This window comes from Halichoerus grypus, chromosome 3 (assembly GCF_964656455.1).
Source record: "Halichoerus grypus chromosome 3, mHalGry1.hap1.1, whole genome shotgun sequence".
Lineage (NCBI taxonomy): Eukaryota > Metazoa > Chordata > Mammalia > Carnivora > Phocidae > Halichoerus > Halichoerus grypus.
Window position 1 is genome coordinate 204,273,931 of NC_135714.1, and position 19,859 is coordinate 204,293,789.

General features: G+C 37.1%; 1 protein-coding gene across 2 annotated transcripts in view; it reads left to right on the forward strand.

Annotated features, from left to right (window-relative positions):
• The window catches only part of CSMD1 (CUB and Sushi multiple domains 1), a 2,059,737-nt gene that overhangs the window by 581,316 nt on the left and 1,458,562 nt on the right, over nucleotides 1–19,859 (forward strand). For both annotated transcript variants that reach the window (XM_078069893.1, XM_078069894.1), the window contains exon 3: nucleotides 4,678–4,790. In XM_078069893.1, the coding sequence (XP_077926019.1) occupies nucleotides 4,678–4,790 (113 nt within the window). The remainder of the gene's footprint in view (nucleotides 1–4,677; nucleotides 4,791–19,859) is intronic.

Here is a 19,859-nt window from a genome sequence, read left to right on the forward strand (position 1 = left end):
CATAAATCATTTCTCTGGGGTAAATGTCTAGGAGAGCAATTGCTTGGTTGTTAACATATTTAATCTTTTAAGAAACTGTCAAACTGTTTTCCAGAGTGGTTGTGCTCACTAATGACATATGAACAAGCGATTTTCTCCACATTCTCGCCAGCTTTGGTATGGTCACTCCTTTTTTATTTTAGCCATTCTGCACGTATATGTAGTGATATTTCTTTGTGGCTTTAATTTGCATTTCCCTAATAACTAATAGTGTTAAAAATCTTTTCATATACTTATTTGCCATATCTGTATCCTTTTACATGACATGACTCTTCATGTCTTTTGCCTGTTTTCTGATTGGATTGTTTGTTCTTTCACTGTTGAGTCTTTAATATTCTTTATGTATTCTAGATGCTTATCCTTTGTCAGATACGTGGTTTGCAAATATTTCCTACCAGTGTATAGCATGCCTTTTCATCCTCTCAGTGTGGTCTTCCATAAAAAAGTGTTTAATTTTTATGAAGTCTGATATGTCCGCTTCCTTTGCTTTTGGTGTCCAGTCTAGGAATTCTTCACCTAGTCCCAGATTTTCCATAGTCCTATGCGTTTTCTAAATTTTTTTATACTTTTACATTTATGTCTATGATTCATATTGAGTTAAATATTATATAAGGTTTAGATTTTGGTATAGGCTCATTTTTGTTGTTCTTGCTTGTAGACAACCATTTGTTCCAGCATCATTGTCAAAATGTTAACTTTACTCCACTGAGTTGCCTTAGCACCTTGAAATCAGTTGGGTTTATTTATGTGGCTTTGTTTTTGGATTTTCTGTTCTCATCCATTGGTGTATGGATCTGTTAATTTGACAGTTCCACATGATCTTGATTACTGAATTTATAAAATAAGTCTTGAAAATGAGTAGCCTGATTTATTTTATTCTTTTTTGAAATTATTTAAACTATTCTATTGAGTCTTGAAGGCTTTCTTTTTTATTATTATTTATTTATTTGATGGGGGAGGGGGAAGAGAGAGAGAGAGAGCACAAGCAGGGGGAGCAGCAGAGGGAGGGAGAAGCAGGCTCCCCGCTGAGAAGGGATCCTGATGTGGGGCTCGATCCCAGGACCCTGAGATCGTGACCTGAGCAGAAGGCAGACACTTAACTGACTGAGCCACCCAGGCACCCCAGGTCTAGGCTTTCTTCTGAAACATATTTTAGAAGAATCTTGCCCATATCTTCAAAAAATCTTGTTGGGGTTTTGATAGAAATAACGCTAAACCTGTTTGAGGAGAATTGATATCTTTATAGTTTTGAGGTTTCCAATCTTTTAGCATGGTATATTTCTCAATTTATTTGGTTTCATACTGGTTTCTTTCCTCAGCATAGCACAGTTTCAAGGGTATAGTTTTCTACCCTTACCCTACAGCTAAGCATTTTTTTTAAATGATTATAAGTGGCAATGTAATATTTAATTTTAGTGTCCATGTGTTCAATGCTAGCATGCAGAAATACAGTTGAATTTTGTATGTTCATTGTGTATCCTGTGCACTTGCTCATCTCAAGTATTAGCTCCAGGAATTTTCTTATAGACTCATTGACATTATCTATGTAGATAATTGTGTCACCTGCAAAGAAGGGCATTTTTATTTCTTGCATCCTAATCCATATGCATTTGTTTTCTCTTCTTGGCTTACTGCTCTGGCTAGATCTTCCAGCACAATTTTGAATAAAAATGGTGAGACAAGACATTCTTGCCTTGTTCTCAGTCTTAGGGGGAAGCATTCAGTCTTACACCATCAAATGTCATGTTAGCTGTAGGTTTTTTAGGATACTCGTTGTCAAGTTGGGGAAGTTTTCCTCTTCATATTTTACTGGAAATTTTTCTCATGATTGAATGTTTAAATATGTGCAATGTTTGTTTGTTTTTCTTTTTCCTACATAGATTATCATGATCTAGTGATTTTATTCTTTAGGCTGTCATGATGGCAGATCATATTGATTGATTTTCCAAGTACTGAACCATATTTACATCCCTGGAATAAATACCACTTAGTCATGTGGGAGAATTCTTTTTATATATTGCTTTTGTTTGCTCTTACTTTGTTAAAAATTTTCATATCCACATATATGAAAGCCATTATTGGTTTGTTGTTTTCTTTTCTTGCAAACTTTTCATCTGGTTTTAGTATCAGGTTATCTTATCTTGAGCTGCCACAATGAAATATCATATACTGGGTGGCTTAAACAGCAGAGATCTATCTTCTCACACAGATATTTCACAGAGATTCTATTTTTTGGGGTTGGATACCCGGTATCAGAGGGCGGCATGATCAGGTTCTGGTGGGGACTCTTCCTGGCTTGCAGATACCTGCCTTCTCACCATTGCTCATATGGCCTCTGCTCAGTGAATAGGTGTTGGGGGCTGGAGGGGAATCTCTTTCTCTTCCATTGCTCTCATGAAGCCACCAATCCTATCAGATTAGCACCTCACGCTATGACCTTATTTCATCTTAATTATCTCCGAAAAGTCCTGACTCCAAATACAGTTACACTGAGAGGTAGGGCTTCAATATATCAATTTTGGGGCAATCATTCAATCCATAGCACAGGGTAACTTTAGTGCCATAAAATACACAAGGAAGGTGCCATCCACTTCTGTTTTTTGGAAGAAACTCTGTAAAATTGATGTTAATTTTTCAAATGTTTGGTAGATGTCTTAATGCATTTGGGTAGATGTCTAAGTGTATATAATGGAATACCATAGACCAAGTGGTTTATAAACAACACAGATCTATTTCTCACAGTTCTTGAGACAGGGAAGTCCAAGATCATGGTGCCAGCCAATTTTATGTCTAGTGTTAACTTTTTCTGTTACATAGACAGCATCTTCTTGCTCTCTTGATCCTCACATGGCAGAAGGGGTGGGGGAATATTCTGGAATCTCTTTGAAAAGGGTGCTAATCCTGTTTTGGGGGGCTTTGCCCTCATGATCTAATTACAATCAGAAGGCCCCACCTCCAAACATCATCACCTTGGGAGTTAGGTTTCAACATATGACTTTTGGGGGACACAAACATTCAATCTATGCCAGTAGAAATCTCCTGTAAAATCACTGGGACCTGGAGACTTCTTTTGGGGGAGTTTTAATAGTTACTATTCAAATTTTCTATTTTGTATTCAGTAAGTTGTGGTAGCGTGTGTTTTTTTTTAAGGAAGCAGCCTATTTCCTGTAAGTTATTAAATTTATGTGTGCATTATTTGTATTTTCCTTTGCTATTTTATGTCTTTGGGGTCTGTAGTAATATTTTCTATTTTATTCCTGATATTAGGTATTTGTGTCTTCTACCTCCCCGCACTTTTTGCGTCAGTCTTGCTAGATGTTTGTTAATTTTGTTGACCTTTGCAAAGAATTAGCTTCTGTTTCATTATTTTTCTCTGTCGTTCTTCTAAGTTTCTTTGATTTCTAAATTTATCTTATATCTCTTGCCTTCTTTTTGCTTTGGGTTTATTTTCTTCTTCCTTTTCTAAGTTCCTGAGATGGGAGTTTGGGTTGCTAATATGAGAAGTCTCCTCTTTTCTAATGTATATTTTTAATACTATTAACTTCACTCTCATCACTGCTTAGCTGAGTCCTCTAACTTTTGATAGCTTGTCTTTTTATTTTCATTCATTTTGATGTATTTTTTTCTTCATTTTCCCTTGAGACTTCCTCTTCGATCTGTGGATATTTAGAAGTGTGCTGTTTGGTGACTGGGGATTGTCCTGTCATTTTTCTCTTATGAATTTCTAGTTTGATTCTGAAACCTACAGCAGCTGGAATTAGATATTCAATACCATAGACTTACTGGTAGCCAGAATTTCTCGACAAAGAATGAATGTTCATACTTATTCTTTTTGGAATTGGAGAGTTGTGTTCAGGCTATACTAAATCACCTATCTAGAGACAACCTACTTAATTAGCAAAGTTAGTTTGTATTTGTAAAATACAAACTGATGAAACATTTCTTTGACGTTTTGGAAAGCTGTTACTTTATAAAGCATTATGCATAAAATATATATTATTTTCCTAGTTCACTCATTCAGACTGCTGACTTTATCATCATTAACATTTCTAAATATATATAAACTTAGTGATAGGGGGAAAAGCATATGTAAGAATCCAAAAGACTTGCCTTGAAAACCAAACATTAAAATCAATTCATTTGACCTCTGCTCAAGGTAGTAATTGATTTTTGTTTATTATTCTGTGACTAGTATATGTTTTTTTTTCAAGAAAACTATGATTTATTTGGGGCAGATAATAAGAATAAGCACATTAACTATGAGATGTGACAACCCACCATCTAATAATTTAAGAGGACAATAATAAATCAAAGTGCATGCAAAATCATATTTTTTTCATGTAACATGTATAAGGATGACGTTGCATTAAGTTTCATGTCCCCTGTTTCATGCAATGGTGTATTGTACAATTCCTTCAATAAAGAATTTTCTCAAAAAGTTGTTTAAATGAACTGTTACTTGAACATGCTTAATTTCAATTACCTGGCAACACCTTGAGTGTGGATCATGTAATTGTTTAGTGACGTATCTCAAATAAACATACCGCCGTGAAAAGAGAAATACAATGACTTCATCAAATAAGCTTGAATCACAAATTTATGCTTTTTCACTCTGTTCCTATATTTTTTATGGTTTAGATTATCGGGATTCCAGCTGCCGTCCTCAATAGTCAGCACGGGATCTATCCTCACGCTGTGGTTCACGACAGACTTCGCCGTGAGTGCCCAAGGCTTCAAAGCCCTGTATGAAGGTAGGACATTCCTGGGCTCTGGACACACATACTGTCCAGACCATCTCCTACTTGCCACACGGGATTCAAGATTTCAATGCAAACACAAGCTGCTATTTCAGAGGTGGTTTGATGTTATAAACACTTGACTCTTGTGTAATATATTGATGATTGCAGAACACCGTCTACTATAACTGCCAAACTTTCCAGGGCAAAATGTGTGTTTACAATTTTCCTTTATGGGTGGTACTCTTTTTAGTCGGAGAAGTGGTGTTTCTTTTGATGTGTGGCAGAGAAGTTTTGAAAATTTTGAATGCTAACTCACAGCGCTGCTATTCTGTGAAAAATTCATTTTTAACTCAGAAGTGTTTTAAGAATGTAATTCTTAAACTTTTCGCTGGACAGTAATACTGTTAGTGCTTAAGTAAAGAGAATTCCATGACACGTTTTTCTTGTCAAAGCTGAAATGTTTAATTGAGATTACTTTGGTTTTACTGTTTGGTCATTGCAAGGCATCTGGATTTTGTTTGTGTTTTCAGATTTTGTGCCTAGGGACCCTTTGGAATCTTGATATTGTTGAACTATTGTTGAATTTGGGGATGGAAATTTTAAAAAGATGAAAGAGAATTCAACCTTTGAGAGAGGAAGTAATAATGACGATCTTTTCAGGAATTCAGTTTTAAGAAATTACTAGTAATTCTTTAAGTGTAAATGCTGAGGTGTGTCTGTTTTTGCCTTGTTTTTTGGAGATAGTTAAGATCTTCTTTCCTGTGTAATGCAGAGAGTATTATTTTTAATATAAGTATACCCCAGAGCCTGTGAATTGAAAATAGGCTATAGGTAGGGTATAAGCCAATCCCTAGTTTCACCTCCTTTACTTAGGATGTTGTTCTGGATTAAGTCACCTTAAAAACACCTGCATATGTTTTTATTTGGAGTACTCAGTGCACTTTGGGAAAAATCATTCCTTGTGGAAAGATAAAATCTAGTGTGCTTTGTGCCGCTGAACTTGGCTACTATGCAATTCTCAGAAAACGTGAGGGTAGAATGTCGTGTTTGCGCAGATACATAGACCGACCGATTTATCCTTTTATTCAGTGTTTCAGATGGAATGATGTTTAAGATTGTTTACTCTTCTGACTCCAGTGTCTTTCACGCCACTGCATTTATATATAAACTGGCTTCCGTATATTTATTATACTTAAAGGTGTTTAAGTCTATTACCATGGGGAAGTAATTTAATCTTTGGAGAGTAACAAGCTAATTTAAGGTTAATAGGTGCTTTTAGCTTTCAAATGTGTGTATAGTACCACTTCCTACATACACTAACTTCACATAATTTCTTTTTTGCTCAACATTATGAAAATGTTTCTAAGGCACCCTATTCTAGCTACCTGTGAAGCATAACTCGTCCAGTCACCATATCTGATATTTGCTCAGATGGTTGATAATGCTTCAATAATTTAGAATCTGGTGATTTTCCTCTCCTTCCCGACAAAGTTGGTACTTGAATATTACATTTTGCTCAATTTCCTAAGACACATGTGGAAACTCAGTTGATGTTGAATGATTGCCAAATGAGTAACTCTGTTGACTCTGCCCGCACTATCGTGGCTGGTGTTACTGGTTGTCGTGATGGTATATAACACACAGTTGGTGAGATTGTCTCTCTGTTGGAAAGAATATTTATGAGTTATTTAAAAAAATGTGGATAAAAGTAAGCAGGACCAGGAGTTAAGTTAAATGTGCATTTTAAAATTGTTGATCTGTGGACATGCTCTTTTTGAAATTTATATTTTAAATAATGACATTATAATATAGTCTGATATTTAAAAGCAGATACAAGCCTTTTTCTTGAATGGAAAAAAAAAAGATATTGCATTAAAAGTTTGTCAGGAAAACCAAAACTGTCAGCAAATTGTCAGCTTTGTCAGCAAAACCAAAATTGTATGTAATATTTACTATCTCTATTTTAAAAGTATTTCTCCATTAGTTTTAAGGTCTCCTGAGAAAATCAATGTGTACTATCTGGAGAAATAAAGTTGATTGTGGTCTCAACAGAGGATTAAGTCCTGGAGAATTTATCCAGAGGAGAGTAAAGCTTTCACTGCAAGCACCAGCTGATTTATGAATAGTCTAAGTTCCCACATGGAAGTTTTCTACAGCTGTAGACAATGTTGCTGAAAAAAGCGAGATTTTATGAAAAATACTGCATAAAATATTCAAACATACCTATTCAAATAAAATATAAAGCAGAACCAATGATAATGGTCAGAAAATCATGTAAATTTTTTGGGGGGGAACCAGAACACAGAATCCTCTGAGGGACTCAGATTTCCTTGTTTCACACAAGTTTTTATTTTGATGATACTGTCCGTCAAGTAATTAATATAAGCCAAATAATGTAATAAAATTCTAATGTCTTGTCCAAGACCTCTAAAGGAAATTTAATTTAGATATAAAACAATAGATCAGCTTGTTCAAAAAAATAATATTCTGTAGTCTTAAACTAGTACTATGTTTTTCAGTTAAAATTAGAATTTATTTAATATTACCAGATTGATGTTTAAATTTTTAATATAAGTGCATTTGGTTAAATTGGAGAAAATGTTTCAAACTTTTAAAATCTGTCTAAACATGATAACCTTGATAACAAGCTTAATCCGGGCCCTGAACTTTGTAATTTTCATGGCAGTAATTTGGAATAGTCATTATTTACATAAATATGTAAATATTTATGTATGGAACTATTATACTACATAATGAGTATGAAAACAATAATTTAAAAATTCTAATTAATGTATTCAGTCATTGAATTTAACCCTGGAAATTAAATGGAAATATTTATAAATTTCAGAGTAACATCGCTCATCTATAGTAATTGACTCTCTAAATGTGGAGAGACCTTCAGGGTCTTAGTAAATTTATAGACTGTCAGTCAAATCAACATATTCCAATGCATACATACTTCAATAAAATTGAAGTTACCAACTTAATAGGGTATTTTGTAACATTAAATTTGCTAGGTTCATCATTGAACATTGTTCTTTATAGTAAACCAAAGAATTTGCATATTTTTGGTAAATTTATAACAGAAAACATTGAGACTACACATAATGTACCATGACATGGATTACTATCAGACCTCCTGTATTTGCCCAGTATTGAAGTATTAGGTATGTAAATAGTATTTATTCATATATTTCTATTTGCCAACTTTATTTCATTAAGATTTCAATTACCAAAAAAATGCTTCATTTATTTCATCAAGATTATGTATGACTTAAGAAAAATATCATTTCGGAGACCAGAAAATTAACATGGCATGTCAAGGCATGGCAAATATTATGCAATGACAAACATGCATAACAAGGCATGGCCATCACTTGACTTGAGGACAAGGCGAACAAATCAATTTGGTGACATGAAAATCTCGACAATGTGCCACAAAGAACCTGTCACTCTTTTTATTTTTTTCACTTTTTAGAAGGAGATGCCTCTTTCTTTCTTCCTTTCTTTGTCTTTCTTTTTGCCTTTCCCTTCCTCCCTTCCTTCCTTCCTCCTTCCTTCTCTTTCTTTCTTTCTTTCTTTCTTTCTTTCTTTCTTTCTTTCTTTCTTTCTTTCTTTTTCTTTCTTTCTTTCGAGATGCCTCTATTTCTAATGGATTTTCTTATTTGTGACAAAGTAAATTAAATGTTAGAAACACTCGCGTATATATCATGAAAACTTTTCAACATGACATTTTAGTTATTTTGATCTGAAGTGTGATTTATTTTTAAATGACTTTTCTTGTGTTAATGCCCATGTTTGTTTTTGTTCTGGATATCATTCAAATCTTTTGCAGTCTATTTCCTGATTTTTATTTGCCGGTGTTTAATCATTTTATTCCTGATTAATTTTTTTTAAATGTAGTTTTCACATTATTTACCATAACTTAGGTTGACTTTTTAGGTATTTTTGCAGGTGAAGTAGGTTTTCTTGGACATTGGTTGCATTTTTTATAATTCTGTATTTTCTGTGAGATAGAATTATTTTTAATTTTATTTTATTATGTTATGTCAGTCACCATACAATACATCATTAGTTTTTGATGTAGTGTTCCATGATTCATTGTTTGTGTATAACACCCAGTGCTCCATGCAGTACGTGCCCTCCTTAATACCCATCACCGGGCTAACCCATGCTCCCACCCACCTCCCCTCTAGAACCCTCAGTTTGTTTCTCAGGGTCCATCGTCTCTCATGCTTCGTCTCCCCTCTGATTTCCCCCACTTCATTTTTCCCTTCCTACTATCTTCTTTTTTTTTGTCTAATACCACTTACATTTGGGTAGAAAACACCAACTCTGTGATTCAAATTAATGAGTCCAATGTGTATTCATTAGAATCAATAGTTTCCTTGTATAGAACATTTTTCAAAAGTGTAGGGCAATTTCATCGGTTGGAAACCAAATTTTCTTTGAACAACTGGCAAAGGTTTTTTATCTATGGGAGAGCAGATGTTTTAAAGGAATCAGAATGAAAATCATATGCATATTTTGACATGGATATTTATATCTGGTGAGGTAGAAGGAAGGTTACACTGGATTCTTGTCTAAGGCAAAATTGATAAATGGTGGGAAACTATTCTTTTCAAGACTTCTTTAAAAATAGTTGCTGACATGGTAGCTGAAAAGGGAACATTTTTAACGACAAATGTAGATAGTCATATATTTTGATCATAAGACGCTGATTTTACACACTCAGCATTTATCTTTCCATGTTTCCATCTTAGAATATACCGGACTTCAATTTTATGCATGTAATATAAGAATCTGAGTGTCAGAATCTATTTGAATGAAACAAATACTGGTAGTATAATGAGGAGGAATTTGACATGCTAAATAGTAAAAATTTGCTTGTGGCAGGAAATCATGTTTCATACAAAAGAGTTCATTAATTGGAATGAGAAAAATAATTGTCCATGAAGATATTTTAAGAACCTCCCCTGAGTTATAAAATACTCTTCTAAAGGATTTTTTTCAAGGTTTTTTGTCTTAAAATCATTCATTCTATCAATTATAACATACGCTCTGCTTACTAAGGTGTATGTATCTCTGTGGATCAATAGATGATAGATACGTGATGCATATGTGTGTGTGTAAGATGGTATGAACTCCCCTATATATTTTCTTATTAAATTCTCATGAGATTCTTGTAAGTGAAATAAAGTTGCCTAACATTATCAGGTAGAGAAAGTGAGGTCATAACTTACAGTAATTTAGTTGGCCAAGACCCCATAGCTACAGAATTGTGAAAGCAGAGATTAAACACAAGTCCACCTCTTTCCCGAGGTTGTAATTCCTTTTTTTTTAAGATTTTATTTATTTATTTGATAGAGAGAGACACAGCAAGAAAGGGAACACAAGCAAAGGGGGAGTGGGAGAGGGAGAAGCAGGCTTCCCCCTGTGCAGGACCCTTGGGATCATGACCTGAGCTGAAGGCAGATGCCTAACGACTGAGCTACCCAGGTGCCCCCCGAGGTTATAATTCTTAACCACTTACCACATAGCCTCTCATATACTTATGTTTATTTGTGTACATATATGCAAATGCACACTCATGAATGTGTGCATTGATACATATGTGCATACACACAAATAATTACATTTTGTATATATAAACGCACAAATACATATACGTGTGCATGGATGCACATATGTGCATGCCTGAGAACGTGTATGGGGTTACGCAGATGGACACACAGATGTCCTCATTCATTCGTTCTCTCATTTATTTACTTAGCATTCACTGAGCATCTCCCAGAGACCCAATGCTGAGCTAAGTGATAGGAATACAAAGTTAAGAAAGGGGGTGTTGGTTCTGAAGCCATAGTGAAGGCAAAAATGGCCCCATTCAAGGGAACATAGAGAGTAGTTGGTGTTTGACAAGGTCGGGCAAAGAAGGAAGGCCAGCTGCCCTTGGGGGCCAGGTACAGGTCATTACAGAATTAATGCTTGGGCTCTATCTCAGATAATGTGTTTAAAAAACTCATGTGGCAAATGACTTCATTGTTTCAGGTGCTGAATAGAAGCTCTGCAGGAAGATAGAAATGGGGGGATCTTTCTGAGTGAGGAAGAATCATGTACAAGACTATGGAGAAAACCGATTACTGTGTTTAGGAATGCAGAAGCAAGGGGAGGTTGATGGAGGACTTCCTGGAGGGGGAGATGCCAGGCCCCCGTTGTCCACAGGGTTCACGGGGGCCTGGAGCAGGCACCTCTGCCCCCCTCACTTGAGGAGGTCACGTTTATGTGGTTTCATCTGTGGCTTACAGCACTTCCTCCGTGCCATTCAGAAAGAAAAGCTGAATGAATTCCACTGGACTATTAAATAAATAGCATTTTAATCTGTGCTTCCATTTCACAATTTGTCACCTTTGGGCCTTTAAATCATGGCTGTAGTGTTGGAAACCATGCAAGGAGAGGGGAGATGTGGATCTGGTCAGTCCCGAATTCCCACAGCATTTTCACCTTCAGACTGGCTGGCCTTCGGCACCATCTCTAAGCTCCCCTGTCTCCGTGACCTCGAGGGCAGTAATGGACTCTGAAGGAAAATTTGACTCCTCGACATTTGTCACCATGCAAATATTCAAAACTAGTTGTTTTTTTTTTTTTTTTTAAGATTTTATTTATTTGACAGAGACATAGCGAGAGAGGGAACACAAACAGGGGTAGCTGGAGAGGGAGAAGCAGGCTTCCTGCGGAGCAGGGAGCCCGATGCGGGGCTCGATCCCAGGACCCTGGGATCATGACCTGAGCCGAAGGCAGACGCTTAACAACTGAGCCACCCAGGCGCCCCTGAAAACTAGTTTTTGATAAGAAATCTACCTTTGACTGCAACTTAATTTCATCTCGTATTTTTCTTCTTTTTTCCCCCTCAATCCTTAAAAGGAAAATCACTAGTAAGTGTCCCAATTAACTGATGTGAATTTGATTTTCCCTCTAGTTAACACATCCTCTCATCTAGAAGTTTCTAAAACAGCACTGAAATAATTTAAAGACAAAGAGATTAGGTGGTCCACAATGTGCTCAAACTGTTCACGTTTAAAAAATAATAGACTTAACACAGGCCATTAAATTAAGCTTGCAAGGACTTAAAATGAATTAATTTCATTTATTATACATTTATGTCATGGATGCAAATGACCAGCATTTTCATGTACTCCTTAGTTTTTCATCGGGGAACAGGGGATCTTGGCTACAGGGCAGCCCTTTTGTTCTGGGGTTCACCATGTCAGTAACTCTGGGGCTGGGAGGGGGCTCCAGATCGACCGTGTGTTTCTTGTTGGCTGAATATATTTGGCATTTCCCTCTGACACATCCCTCAAGCAGCATTTTCTTTCCTTTAACACGCGTGAATCTGGACTTAGAAAGAGCAGCTAGATTATTACCCTTCAAGCTTAAAGCTTTATTTAGAATGTCAGCACTGATTTATTTCTCCCTTGAAGTGATTATCCAAACTCAACCTGAATTAAAGCATGGAACATGAATGACCCACCTGGCAGGAGAGAAAGCTTTCTGACTAAGAACAGGATGTCAAAGTGACAGCAGTTAGCTGTCCATTAGCTGATCCTTGAATGTTATCTTGGGTTTATAACAAGGACTGAGGCTGGAACAGATGGGAACTTCTAGAATCCCTTTCCTCCTGACTATTTTGGTCCTGTGGGTGGGTAAACCCAGGTAAGGACACACCTTTACCTTAGAGTGAGCAAAGCTCTTGGCCCTCATAGCAGACCTTGTCTGGGCTCACTTGTCAAAGCCTGGGAATCTGATTTGCAGGGATTTTCAACAGCAGCTGCATGAGAACCGCTAAGCAAAGATCTTAGAACCGCACTCGAAAATAATTATTGCTGTTAGTACTATCAATACTAATACTTTCAAAGAGCACAGGCATAGGAGAAATAGGATTCCTTTCTGAAAGTACAATGTTAAGGCAATCAGATAACAGGGCAGAGAAAGAGAGATGCAGACCTGCCATAAAGAAATGAGTTTCACCAATCTAGCAGGGCATATATATAACCCATGGCTATTGACACATTGATGAAAGAAGAAAAGATAAAATGAGTGCCAGAGGCAAAACACATCACCAGCGGCAAAGCCACGTCCAGTCCAGCTCCACCAAGAGGAGTCGCACGCTCCGAGTCGAGAGCACTGAGTCTGAGAGTCCACTGAACAGCCATGCCTGTGGGGGTGTGGATGCAGGGAGTCCCCTTGAATCTGTCCCTATCCTGCATCTCTGACTTTCTCAATGTGGGGGTCATGGATCATCTCAATTCCTACAAGGCTGGGAAATGACATGCACAATTTGGTGTGGGTGTGTTTTTGGCGGAAAACATTTCCCAGGCTTCAGCAAGTTCTCAGGAATTCCGTAACGAATGAAAAGGTCGGAACGACTAGTGTAGATGGATGATAAAGGTCTGCTCACCTGCGGCATCAAATGCTCTTTTATCTGATTTCTATCACTTCCCTTATTTCTTATTTCTGTTGTTCTGCCTCCATGTTTAAGCAAGAAGACTTCAGGTTACAATGAGGTGTCACATATTGGTCTAAAGTGAGAGAAAAAGGACTGTTACCTTGGTGTGAGTGCTCTAGTTCCTATGAATTGCAATTTATTAATTTGGCATTTTGATTATATATATATTGGTTCTGTGAACTTAATTAATGTGTATTTACCCAAGAGAGATGAAATCTGCTTTCTGTGCATTAGAAAATCTAGTTTCTGATTCAGTAGTAGATTACTATAAATTCATTAAAATAATACATTCTGCAGGGAGGCCTATTGAGAGAGACTGAGCCAGTCTTTTGCCCTGACAACACACACACACACACACACACACACACACACACACACACACACGTGCGCGCACACACACACCCTCCTTATACTACTATGTACAATATGCCTTCAAGCACCACTACAAGGAAATATTTTTTTTTCAAATTGCTCATACTATTAAAAAGATTCAGTTATTTCTAATCCTGTGTGTATTGATATAAAGGCATGTCCATAATATATGAAAGGGAAGAAAAGGCAGTATAATCCCATTTTGGAGAAAAATGGGTTTTTAAGTACTTGCACAAGTGTGTCTTCACGTGTGTGTGTGTGTGTGTCTGAGTATCCATGTATCATGTATATGCATTACATACATTCACACTTGTGTGAATATTCAGGGAATTGTTAAAGCACATTACTTTGGGGAGGAATTGGATGGGAGGAATTAGGAAGAAGGATTGCTTGAATTTTCTCTGTATATCGTTTGCATCGTTTAGCTTGTTGCAAGGAGCATTAAAAAATTAAATAATGAACATCCATAGAGGAAGCTATTTCTGAAGAGGATGTGGAAATCAGTGTTCTTAAGTGAATCTCTGACTCTCACCTGGAAGTTGAATGAAAAGTTGAACCAGGTGATCAAAAGTTCTTCAATATCGTATGGTTTTCAAATGGGTGACTTACTGCCTTCAAAGACCATCACCACAGCTGAAATGTTTCCATCATTTGAAAATAAGAGAAAACAATGCATACTCACTGAAGTCCACATACAGAAATAGTAACCTGACAGGGACATGATAAAAGGCAAACTAATTCCATAGAAAAGGCATCTTCCAGATCATTATTTGGTAACAAAATAAGGATTGGTCAATATTTGTCCTTACTGGGAATTCCCAAACCATGAGTAATGTACTTGCGTTTCTTAAAATATTTTATCTTGATTATAATCTATTTTATTCTGTGTACCCACTCATCTCCCAAGATTTTTATTTAATTATTTATTTTAACCAGTTTCTTGTGTCAAATTACTTCAAGCTTGTAAGCATATATAGACACAATATATGGAAATAACTCATCTCAGGTAATGTTTGAAAAATAAAAATTGATCATTATTTAAGATGAACTTTTACAAAAAAAAATTATGAGACTGAGTGATTTTTGAATAGTCTCCCGTTTTTTGCTGCCAGGGATCTGCAACGTGTGACTCAATACAGTGGAAATCAGATGACCTCTCTCTCTCTCCATTGAAAGACTGTCAACTGTTGGCTGGCTATTATTTGGGTACCAGGGATGGCAAATGTTTGGGAAAACTAATTACGTAAATGTCTACACGTGGATGAGGGCATAGATCCTGAGGTCTGGTGTGATCCAGTTTCCCAATCACTACAAGTGTGCCCCTCACACATATAACATATGCATTGATAGCGTCAGATTCCTCCTTCTAAGATGAAGAATGAATGGCACTGGCCTCAGAGAGTTGCTGGGAGACAGAAAATTAGCTACTGCAATGGTTTGGCTCAGTCTCTGGTTTGTAAAAATTTTAATCTATGCTTCTCGTTCTGCAGACTGGCATCGAAGATGCCCTCAATAGGTATAGTGTGTTATTATTTCTTCAAATTGTGAATTATATAATATCCTTCTTTAATGCTTATACCCCTCTCTCTCTTGCTAATATCTTCTTTGCCATCCTATTCTGGACACCTGTGTCTGCCTTTATCTGACCTTCTCTCTGCTTTGTGTCTCTTCGTCTTTTTTACATAGTAAAAAAAATTGCCAGATGTTGATGATTTTTTGTTTTTCCAAGTGAGAATGCAAAATGCCATTTTATCCCAGGTAAGAGGTTGGGTGGTACTTGTTGGTTTTAGGACAAGCTTGGAAATTCCACATTGTGGTTAGGGTTACTTCTTAATTTTTCTCAAATCTCAACTCATGTATGTAGGTATTTTTGCTGTTGTTTTGTTGTTGATTTGTTCATTGTTTTAAAATAACAGGAGTATAGGATAGAGATCATGGAGGAAAGGCAAAATTACATTTTTTTTACAGTTATTGCTGGTTATAGTTGGTTAGTCTGAGCTAACATAAGGAAAAGATGTGAAAGAATGAGGTTGATTTGGATTATGAAAATAAAATAAAATAAAAAAAAACACAGGCATACACTGAAACCAGAAGGATCCAAGAATGTTGGAAAGAAATGTTAAATATTTAAATTGGAACAAAAATATTACAATGTGATAGATATATCAAAATCATTTCAGTTTTAAAGACAGAGAAACACCTCCCCTAAACAGATCCTTTTGTGAAAGATATATATATTACATTAAATATAATCCGTGTGTAGCTATATGAAAACTTAAGCTCTAAACAATGCTTCACACTCTGATGTATGGTGGCATAAACACCAAATATGCATCCAAATGATAAAAAGGGGTATAAATGTTTATCGGCAGAGTTCTTAAATCAGTCTACAGGAGATTCAGAATTCATTTCCATTCCTGATTTTGCATTTAGCATGTAAATTTATTATCATTTCTGATATTCTTGCTACCTAAGGTTGACGGGTCACTGAATGTCAAACAGGCATCTGTGTTGCTAAATCTAAGCATGGTTTTCAAAGGATATGTTAGTCTAAAAAGTTTCCAACCTTATTGGGCAGTTTCTTCGTTTTTATTGCTTAAATGTGGTCAGAAAATGGCCATTTACAATCTCTTCTGAATAATAGATATGATGGCGACCTCTATAGAATTTATATTTCAAGAGATGGTCCATTATGGGTTTATTCTTAGTTTCAACCAAATGAGACACTGATTCTATTGATTAACTGGAAACAGCATCATATAGAGTTGCACTATGAGTTGGTCCATTTTCTATATTTTTAGAACAGTTTTAGATTTATAGAAAATAACTCATCTCTTATTATTTTAAATGCTTATGTCACCTCTCATTCCTTGGTGCTAATCAGAGGGGCAGAAACCAAAATAGGAAATACCTTTGATTGTATCCAAGCATTGATCAAATGATTAAAACTCAGAGGTGAAATTAAGCTTATAAATCAAGAAAATGAATAATTTTGTCTTGTATTTGTGTCCTCCCAAATCTTTTCTCTAAAAACCGATTATGGAAAATCTGCTGCTGCTCAACTACCCATTTCAAGACAGTAGAGGTTGAAATGCCCTTTCTACTCAGCCTCTGTGTTTGTATTAACTAACTTCCTTGCAGACATTCTTGACATTGGTTCTTACAGAATATAACCTTATATTTCTTTCATATCCTCAGGGAGAAAAAATATCATTTAATGCAAAAAAGAGTGGCCTGGGGACTGTCAACTTGCAACATTAATTTATACACATCCCATTAAGCTTCTGTAGTCATTTAATCAAATACGTCTTCAAATTTTAATTTTGTTTTTTCAACTCAGGCATCTCTTTTTCCTAAAATACGTTTTAAAATATTAGAATAATGGAATGGAAAATTCCATTTGAGAAGAGAGGAGGCTGGGTGAGCAGACAGCTGGTGTGTGGGGGACATTGCAATTTCCTCCTGCAGTTTTGCCCAAGTGTAGGAGGGTAACAAATGGGAGATTTTGTGCAGGAATAAGATGCTGAACAATTTCAGCTTTGGACGCCTTATCCGTCTTAACTCATAAAAATGGGATTTTAACATTCCACATCTTATTTTTCATTTTTGAAGACTTTCACACTTGCTCAAAACCTTCCCATATGGCCCAATTCTGACATGGGTATCAAAATTTACGTATTTACTTGACTCTTTTTTGGAAGAGAACTTCAGATGCATGAATCATAAGAACAGTGATAATGAATTATTTTTATATTAAGTTTACCAAGTCAGAGGAACTAGCTGACATGTGTTTGTAATTAATCCTTATACGTTTATTGCCAGAGTTCCTGAAAAATTAATTGAAGTATCATTTCATTTGTAAACTACCCTATAAAATAAGGCAATTTGTACTTTCAGTGTAAACAACAGAATACAGCATTACAATGAAATACAACATTACATACAACATTCACATTGCACAGCAGACTTCAGGCGGTATGTTAACCACGGACAGTACAACTGTTCCAGTTTTCAACAACTTCAGTACAAGATGCCATCGAGCGTGTTAAACCACGGAGTCACATCAACACTTTCCAATTAAAAAAAAAAAAGCCTTTATTATACATTAAGTTTCATTTAATCCTTACAACTTTGTAAGTAAGGACTTTACTCCTGTAGAGTTACCCTGAGAGGTAAGGTAACTCTCCAAATGTGACATTGCCATGCAGTGACATAGAAGAACTAGAATTCCAGCGAGATCACTCTGAGGAGAACCACCAGCAAACTTCTTCCGTAAAGGGCCAGATTGTAATGTCTTTGGGCTTCCCAGTTGGTCTGGTCTCTGTCTCAACTATGCGGGTCTGCTGATATAGCATGAACACAGCTCTGCACAATGGTTGCATGAATGAGCATGCTTGTGTTCCAATAAATCTTTATGTACAAAGATAAGCGGCCATTGTTTGGGACCCCTGCCCGAAAGCCAGAGTTCTTTCCTTCTCTCGGAAGCCCGGGAGTCTTTCCTGCTGTGGTCGGTTGGCTTCATTATTTAACCCGCCCTCTAATTATGCCGTAGCAAAAGTCAATGATGCTTACAAAGGGCTCCCCGTGACGGCCAGGCTAATCGTTAGGCTGTGACTGACAGGACAACCTTGTGAGTCCCCTGACTCAATCACCATGAGACTCAGGGCTTTAGGATAGTAAATCCTTTTGAAGTTGGCGATTAACACATTGTCTGCTGATACTTTCCACAGAGCTTGCTTACATTTTCGCTTTTGTATTTTGTGTGTGAGACATGGCCAGGGCGAGTGCGTACATTTGCTGTTGGGTGTCCAGTGACAGCTTTCCAGGTTTCCTTTCCTTCTCAGAAGCTCCCAGACCCACAGGCATCTCCCTTGGATTTCAACCCCAGAGGCACTCCTTAAACTTCATCTGAAACGTTAGGTCAGCTCATCAGGTCCCGACTTCTAACCCATCCGTGCCCAGGGGACAATTAGTGGGAGATGTAGAGGAAAGAGGATGCTGTGAGGTATGATTTTTATGTGGTTGGGGGAAACGTTGAGTTTTAATAATCATTTTCATAGAACATCTCTTTGTCCTTTACGTTTCCCGACGCCTTGTCATTTTGAATGTGGTGAATGCGCAACTGGAGGCTCAGTGGTGAATAGCTTCTCAGGTTGAGACTCGTATCCTCTGAGGACACGTGCGGGACGAGAGCCACTTGCAGCTTTTGGGAAGGGTTTGCAGCCCTTTACAGTATAAAACCGTGCCGATGGAAACATCCTACTCAGCATAACTAAATTGTAATATGTGCACGATGATGCTCGCTGCCATCTGACAGCTGCTCGGTCCCTCTGGGAGATGAATTTGTGCTGTCATTTTACTAATAGACCAAAAATAAAGTTGCTGGCATGGTTTCCAGCAGCCAGTTCGCCCAGAAGCCCGTCTGAATGAATTGCCCTCTCCCTGGTCACAGTCATGCCTGTTCCAGGACAGGCGATCAGAACATAAGGCATGACTCAGAATACTGACTGAGGGAAGCAGAACACTCTGCAGAGCGAGTATTACCATGGGCTGGCGAAGAACAACCTCGGCTCCTTGCAGACCACTGAGCGGCTCCCTTTTACTGTGACTGGCGTGCACGCGCCACCCTGGCGAGGAGGATTTGTCAGCGATCACTCACCAAACTCAAATACATCTGAAGTGTGTTTTATGCTTGGGCTAACTCTAAGGATGGTTTTGGGAAAACCACGTCCTGTCTCTCGGAGCGTACCGAGGAGAAGGCTTATGGGTCTTGCCCAGGGATGAAGCAATGCAATGCCAAGCCATGCTTTTCTTTTTGATGTGAGCAACAACAACAAAACCCCTAATGTTTTAGCAGAATTCCAAACCCAGGTTTATTGTTTCATGGCACTTAAAATTATTCACTGAACCGCTAGGTGTTTTCATGGTCTCATTTTACTTTGTAAGACACACTGATAGAGATGGGAATTAAAATCCCCATTTTACAAGTGAGGAAGTGAAGCTAAACAATGTGTTCGTGCTCACACAGCTAGTAGGGGGCTGCTGCCAGACTTAAAACCTACTTTTAGACAACGGAGAAGCGAAAAGATGCTGAGTCTAAAAATAGATGGCAAGCCTTTCGATCTGTTAAGGTAACTATAATTTCCCTTTCCGCATCTTTTTTTTTCCCCCAAGCTAAACACTCCCAGTTCATGCAAAACCATGAC